Source organism: Trachypithecus francoisi, unplaced genomic scaffold, assembly GCF_009764315.1.
Source record: "Trachypithecus francoisi isolate TF-2019V2 unplaced genomic scaffold, Tfra_2.0 Lachesis_group21, whole genome shotgun sequence".
Taxonomy (NCBI): Eukaryota; Metazoa; Chordata; class Mammalia; order Primates; family Cercopithecidae; genus Trachypithecus; species Trachypithecus francoisi.
Window position 1 is genome coordinate 17,997,982 of NW_022681467.1, and position 8,017 is coordinate 18,005,998.

Below are 8,017 nucleotides of genomic sequence, written 5' to 3' on the forward strand. Positions count from 1 at the left end.
AATTACAAGTAAATCACTCATAATGAACTGAATACTTAATGTGGTTTTAAAGTAGAATTTTGATATTAGTGACATTAAGAATCACAAATACAAAAATGATTGTTTCTGATTTATATTCAGGATGTAAGGCATAGAAGAAAGGCAACATACTACAGTTACACACAGAAGTCATTTTATACATTTTATTCATAGTATTTAGTAAAATTTATACTATTCTTCAAATTTAAAATAATTAATTTCTCTTTGTATTACATGTGTGTCCATCAACTACAGTAAACTTTATTATTTGAAACAAATACATGGGTTTATTCCTGATCTTCTTCGTTAAAATGCAACTCCATATGCCAGTGCTATGGCAAGACTACTATACAATTCCAAATGTCACTGAGCTCTTTTCAAGTTAATAAGCCTTAAATCAAGGGAATTTGGTGCAAATAAACTATTTTCAGTTCTCAGAAAGTTTGTGGGTAAAGTGGTAATTTTTTGAATACGGAACAGTTTTCAAGGGTCTCACTGGAAAATACATTTGGGTTGTTAACAGAAGGACGGCAATTGCTTTGTCTCTCTCTTTGGATTCAGTACTACCTTTTAACAATTACGGTAACTTCAGGATAGCAACTGTAATTTCAAAAGAGTAGTACCTTCTAAAGGAACGTGTTATTCTAGTGGATCATGTTGGCCAGGATACAAGTTCAAGTACCTTATTTATCCCTAACAATGTTCACAAAGATCCTGTTTAAAAAAAAAAAAAAACTCAACAGGATATCCACTGTATTTCTGGTAATATATCTATTTACAGAGCACAATTAAATCTAGTTTAAGTGACTTGGCTACAAAATATGCTCCCATTTATGCAGAACCATCTATGATTTATATAACCCTTTTCTTCCGTGGCTCTTGTCAATATGACCAACATTGTTTGCTAATTAGTGGATATTTTCTAGAGTCATTGTTATGTAGAAATGAAATTTTCATAGAGATTTAAAATGAAGTTTTGATTCGTCATAGTCAGTTCACAGAAACATTTATTTCCTAGCTCTGAAACTGTCTTTGGTTTTTAGATTTTTAAAAAGCATTCTAATTTTATAAGTCATCCAAGTAAATTATACTTTACTATGAATAATAATTTTTCAAAGTTTTAGCATAGAGGTTGTTTTTTAAAGTTATCTCCAACTTTAGATAATTGTCATTACATTTAATTTGTTAGAGATAATTTTTTCCAATTTAAACATGACTGCTGTTATTTGAATCTCATTTTCCTTTTAAATTTGTCTGCAGTTGACATTGGTCTGAAAGTTTGAACATACAATAAACATAGTAGATTACATAATGTATATTTATTGACTGAATGGTCAAAATCCAGTTGTTTAGAAAATTACAATTTACGGGGAATTGGTTGATGCATTTAATTTTCTATTCCTTCTTTCCTTTAGCTAGATTCATAAGTTAAATATTTTGATTATTATATTTTACGAGATGTTATCCAGAAAAGGTAAAATCAGAAGTGATTGCAAAGGAAAAAGAATTCTTTGCATGTCTTTGCAAATCCATCTCTCAGGTTTTCTCTTTATGCTTGAATGCAGTGGTCTTTTTCAGTTGCTCAAACCCAGTAGGGTAATTATTTCCAGCCTCAGGGGTTTGCATGCATTGTTTTCTTTTTCTGGAATGAGCTTCCCTTCTTGCAATAGTAGCTCTCCAGTCTTTCTTTTTATAGCACTCCCCCCAGTTTACAAATGCATTTGTTGGCATGCTTATTGGCTAGCTTCCCCAGAAGACTCTATTGTCCTTGAAACCTTGAGTTTCATTTTCTTCACTACCATATTCTCAATGCCTACGGGCACATAGTAAGTGCTCAAGAAATATTTGTTGAAGTTGGGGACAGGACTTTAATTGTCATATTGTTTCTACTCCAAAGCATCTAACAAAAAAGCAATAGGAAGCAGGTTCAAACATTTTATTTTGCTTGATAAAATGAAGGTGAAAATGTTTTGGGGGAGCCTTTCCACAGCTCTGCTCACTTTTTGCAGCCTTATTAGCTTTTTCCACCTATAGAAGAAAGGTGATAGTGGAGAGGTGCTCTTCTTTCTTTCTTGTGACCTACCAAAGTTGTTAATGAACTTTGCTGTTTGGAAAAGTCTTCACAACAATACTTGGCTGATAAATTTAACCATAGCACTCAATACTTTTATAATTCAATCATAAGTCTAAGAATGGTTTTGCAACCTTATTTAGTGCAACTTGAATATTGCTGGCACATTCTGAGGGGCTCAAAGGTTCTTCCTATATGTTATCCTTCGGTAAATGCTTCCTTGTTGCTTAGATATTAAGATAAAAATAATTTGTAATAGAAAGGAGAGCTCTGCATGAGAAAAAAGTTTTATGCAATGGACTTCCAGAAACAATAGTAATAAATCATTTTAGAGCCAGTAACATAGAAATTAATCAAAATGAAAGCAAATTATTTCATTTGAGGTGGTTAATGTACATGATGTACCTTGTATGTGTCAGGCATAAAAACAAAAAGCATGTTACATGCTTGTCCTCTCACTTACTTTACCACCGTATGAGCAAAGTAGGTGTTATCCAAACTAGTTAGATCCTACACCCCTCTCAGTAAAAACTTTCTGAGCACAACTCTGTAAAGCAGGTAAATACATTTATTTATAAGCACACAGCACCATACTAATTGTGTACATAGTTTATAAATCTTAAAACTAAACATTCTAAAATGCTAAGGTGAGATGAAATTAATATTTCAGATATCTTGCTAAACATAATGGCTTCACATTGACCCAGGACTGGAAAGCCCCAAAGTAGGGCTTAGCCTGCAAAGGTTCTTGGCTTCACTCAGGAAATAATTCAAGGACAAGCCAGTGGTAGGGTAGAAGAAAATAACCTCACTGAGGCAGCAGTGTTACAGCTCCACGCCTGTTCCCGCAGAGCAGGGCTACTCCATAGGCAGTGTGCTGAGAGTAGCAGCTCAGGCAGTTTTGCAGTTATATTTGTACTGATTTTTAATCACATGTAGATTAAGGGGTGGTTAATACAGAAATTTCTATGATGGGATGGTAATTTTTGGGTCATAGGGTCATTACCGTGCAAAGGGGTAGTAATTCCTCGGGGTTGCTCTGGTAACGGTAAACTGACATGGGCATATTTTATGGAAAGCTGCTTCTGCTCCCCCATTTTAACTGGTCCTTAATTTGGTCCAGTATCCATACCCCACCACCAGAGTTGAGTCTCGTCTCTTAACTCAACACTATCATTAGCTAATATCTTAAAAAAATCAAGAAGCGTTTATTGTTAATAAGTTTGAAACCACATTTCAAATTGTCATCTTGAAAATGTTAGCATTTTTTGGCTATTTAAAAAATATTACCTTATTAGGTAACTTTTTTATCTACAAAAAGCAAGGGTCATTCTAGATTGAAATATTGATTGGAGTTATAGGAGTAAAAAGAGGCCTCATCAGAGTCTTGACTGTTTCTAGCCTGCTCTATAAACTTTTCTCAGCCTTTGTTCATTATCCAGTTTCAAAGCTGCTTCTACATTTTCAGATATTTGTTATGAGCAAAAACCCCACCTCTTGGTACCAATTTTCAGTCTTACTCTGTTTTCTGATGCATATAGCAGAACACTTGAAACTGTATAATATATAGGAATCAAAATGTATTTCCTACAGTTACAAAGGCTGGGAAGTCCAAGGTCGAGAGGGCACATCTGGCAAAGGTCTTCTTGCTAGTGGGGATTCTCCACTTTGGCAGAGGTGGCACAGGGAATCAAATGGTGAGGGGGAAGAACATGCTAGCTCAGGTCTGTTTTTCCCTTCTTATAAAGCCACCAGATCCTCTCCCATGATAATCCATCAATCATGGAGGCTCTTATTTTCCTCTTAAAGGCCCTATTTCTCAAAACTGTCATATTGGAGATTAAGTTTCAACATGAGTTTTGGAGGGGCTGAACATTCAGACTATAGCATAACACAACATGCTCACCCTTGAAGATGGAAGACTACAAGCCTCTAAAGCAGTTTCAACTCGCTTCCGGTCTGCTGAAAACAAGCGATATATGCTGTGAAGTGAACACAACAAAGGAGAGAGGTTTAAGTGGCACATGGATCACAGCACTAATAGATGATGCCAACTCAAAATATTCCATTCAGTCAAATCTATTTGTTATTCATATCTAAAGAATGAAAAGATACATTCCTCCATGCATTTGCATCTGTCTTCTGAAAGATCAACCTGTGTGCTTTTTAAAATTAAGGTATCCAGTAAAAAATAAATATTTTAGGACTATGGTGCTGACCCAGTTAAAAAATATTGTATTAAATAATCTCCAATATTAAGCATCAAAATAAACATCCTTATTAATTCTGTCCCCTTGCTACTACTGCCCATTGCCCCAAGGTGTACCTTGCATTATTAATAAATTTAATTTTTAATTTCTGTTTATTTTTAAATGAATTTCTTTTCTTTTCTTTCTTTTTTTTTTTTTTTTAGAGACAGGGTCTCACATTGTTGCCCAGGCTGGAGTGCAGTGGCATGATCCCAGCTTACTGAAGTCTTCACTTCCCATGCTCAAGTGATCCTCCCACCTCAACCTCCCTAGTAGTTAGAACTAAAGGCATGTGTCACCACACCTGGCTAATTTTTTTAAATTTTTGTAAAGATGGAGTCTCACTATGTTGCCTAGGCTGCTCTCAAAATCCTGGCCTTAAGCAATTCTTCTGCCTTGGCCTTCCAAAGTGCTGGGATCACAGGCATGAGCCACTGTGCTTGGCTTAATTTGTGTATTCGCAGAAGCTTTCTAGTAGCTTGTAAGTCAAAAGTTAAAGACTTTTGGCTGAATATGACCTAGAGATGGACTTGTTTTGGTTACTAATTTGATTTAAAAATAAAACTTAAGTACTGCACAATTTAATATACTAATTTAGGTTTATGGGTTCCATAAAGACATTAGACAATCTAATACCAGGTGCTCACCAGTCCCACAGGATATATGGTGGAGATGAGCTGTTGTCTCCTTTAGACAAGGTTTGCTCTTCAGTTTTTCCTCCTCCTCCTGACCTGTTTCATCATTTATATTCCCTGCCTGGCTCCAGTTAACATCTGAGGTTGCAACCCCTGCTTGAGGGCTACAGCCATCTTGGTAGAAAGAGGCACTGAGGTCAGCCAATTTCCACTCCCAGAATAGATCTGAATCTCAGATGGCCTTTTGGTTTTAGCAGCAAGGGTCCCTCCACTTCCTCCACCCACTTCCTGCTTTGATATTTCTTGAAAATAATGCCAGAGGAAAGGGAAGCCCCGGGGAGATGTCTATGAGGGAAGCAGCTGCACTGACATGAGACATGTGTGAGGGAGGACGGGGCTACCACGCATTTCCACACTCCCACTTAGGCTGCTGGAGAAACAAAACAGAGCCATGGCACGCATTCAGATCTTTGAGGAAAATGAAATGAATAATGAGAAATGCTCACAAAGCTTACTTTTTGAGAGGAATACGCCCCTCTGGAGTGACTTGCAGCTTAAGTTTAGTATAGCTGTTGGAGAAGCAGAAAAACAAGGGTTTGATTTTTTTTAAAAAGCTTTTTTTCTTGCTGAATAATATACACTCAAAAAAACCCATGCCTTTGTACATTTTGCGACATTTCCACAAACTGCCCAAGTCTCCATAGTTGGCACCCAGATTAAGAAATAGAATGTTGTCACTTTAGCGGCATTCCAGAAGCCCTTCCCAAACGCCCTGCCAAAGGGCACTGTTATCCTGACTACAAATAGCATAGATTACTTTTGCCTGTTTTTGCACCTTACATAAAGGAATCATACTCTTTTGTTTGGCTTCTTTCACTCAATAGTATGTTTCTGAGATCTCACCATATTTTGCTTATTGTTTGCTTATATATTCATTCTCAGAATGAGAACTCTAGGTCACTGTTGATGGATGCATACATTAGGAATTCTACTTCAGGAAGCTGCACACACTAAGGCCCAGCAAGCCCAAAGTTAGATGTGCGCAACAAAAATATTCACAATATGTTCACCAAAAGACATGTGCATAGTAGCTATTCATAGGGAGACATCTTTCTGGAATAGACATTTGTAGTAGAGATTGATTAGCTAACTAGCAATAACGTGCTATGTTTCAGATAAAACATGTTATTTACCTCTGTGTCCCCTTTCACTAACATCGCATGGAAGAACAAATGTTCTAGAAACATTGCCTGGAAAACACATTCTAGAAGAAGGATGATAAAATCAGAGACAAGGTAAAAAGAAATAGGAAGAAAGGAAGGGAAGAGGTGGAAGCATGAAGGAAGAGTCCTTAAGGTAACAAACTCAGGAGAGGAGGCAATCCCATAAAAAAGCCCTTAAATGAAGACCTGAGATATTGACTAAAAGCAAAAGGAATTCATAGAAGAGTAAAAAAAAAGAATGTGGCTGAGGTATTATGTCTGGAATGATGGGTATGTCTTACATAAGAAGAGGGAAGACAACTCTGTTAAACAAAATAAGGACCACCTATTAATGTTTCCACTTGTGGTTTTGATTTAAAGACTTCCTAACCTCCTGACCAGCCACAGCTTCCAAATGAACACAACCAGGTTTCCTTGCTGCTCATCTTGCCTAAGTCATTATTTTCCTTGGTCAAAGAAGCTTTAGAAAGGCTGTGGCAATTCCAGAGCGATCTGGCCATTTGTTTTGCTTTTCTTTCCTTATTTTCCTTCTTCTCTTTCCTTAAGATCCTTTCTCTTTTCTTACTAACACTTGCTGGGATCATCTACATGGGATGGAATCAGGACATCAGCCTATTGATTTAAGTAGTCAGGAAAGGTATTGTAGCATCTGTCAGAGATCTATAACTCTAGAGAAATGAGGAACATATGCTGTTCCTCAGATTAATAATTGAGAGGACACACGCAGATGTAGAAGCAGAGGATTATCTGAAATTAATAATTTTTAGTTCTGAGCACAGCTGCCAGGATTTGGAAGTGTCTCTTTATTGTGTGTCAAAAGCACTGACATTCATGCGAGCTCAGCCCAGGTGTAACACGGATGTGCAGCTTGGAGGAAAGAGCAATCTTCCTTGGAAGTCTTCCAATTCTGAACCAGGGAGGTATCGGTTCCCTAACAAATCCCAAAGGAAAATTTATGTTTATCAGTGTGAGAAGTCAGTGTGGCATAAACAGAAGACTCACAAAGGAGAAAGGAAACTGACTCAGAAGAAGCAACGCCCTTAGCAATAAAATTAGAGTGACTTACGCTTTTTCCAGAAATGCATCCCTGGACATGTTTTGGGCCAGCAGGTTTGTTGCCAAACTGAAAACCTCATTTGTCCATTCCTGAAAAATGTAAATCACACTTGCATTAGCTTAAATACTGCACAGTCATTAGACACATGCTTTTAGCTTGGCTTCCAGGAAGACACATTAGTTCAATGTGTATGCCAAAGGTTTTTTGTTTAGTTTTGTTTTATTATCCATTTTCTGGGTAAAAATGACATAAGTAAATTCAAGTCCCTGAGGGACTACTCTTTTCCTAAGGAGATGTTCTTTGTACACAAAGATTTTTTCCGCTTTTAAAAATTTGTATAAATAGAAAATTGCTATGTTTCCCTTCAATAACTAAACACTTTTTACTATTTCCTTGAATTACAAACAGATAAAGAGTCATTAAAAAGTTTAAAATATGATCAAATATGTTTCCAACAGAACATGCAAACATAATCTTCCTGCTCTACAATTCATGCCAAAGTAGCTATACCTGGTATCTTTAACTGTTAACTACAGTTCTAGAAATTCTCTATACCAGTCAATCACAATGCCACACAATATGCAGTATTCTCCCTTCTCCCAACACTGTCAATGTCTCACTACTCTCCTAATCTTAATCCTTACCTCATACCACAAAGCAATGATCTCACTAGGCTTCCAAGATAATGGAAAAGAGCAAGTCTACAAACAAATATAGAAGTTCCATTCTGGGTGATTATTTGGAACACACAACACATTCTGGGC

The 8,017-nt window shown here is 36.7% G+C and overlaps 1 protein-coding gene across 2 annotated transcripts in view; it reads right to left on the reverse strand.

The window, feature by feature from the left end:
* Nucleotides 1–8,017, reverse strand: part of PLCB1 (phospholipase C beta 1) — a 763,475-nt gene that overhangs the window by 242,891 nt on the left and 512,567 nt on the right. For both annotated transcript variants that reach the window (XM_033185644.1, XM_033185645.1), the window contains exons 5-7: nucleotides 7,263–7,342; nucleotides 5,489–5,542; nucleotides 3,996–4,071 (exon numbers count right to left, since the gene is read on the reverse strand). In XM_033185644.1, coding sequence (XP_033041535.1) covers nucleotides 3,996–4,071; nucleotides 5,489–5,542; nucleotides 7,263–7,342 — 210 coding nt within the window. The remainder of the gene's footprint in view (nucleotides 1–3,995; nucleotides 4,072–5,488; nucleotides 5,543–7,262; nucleotides 7,343–8,017) is intronic.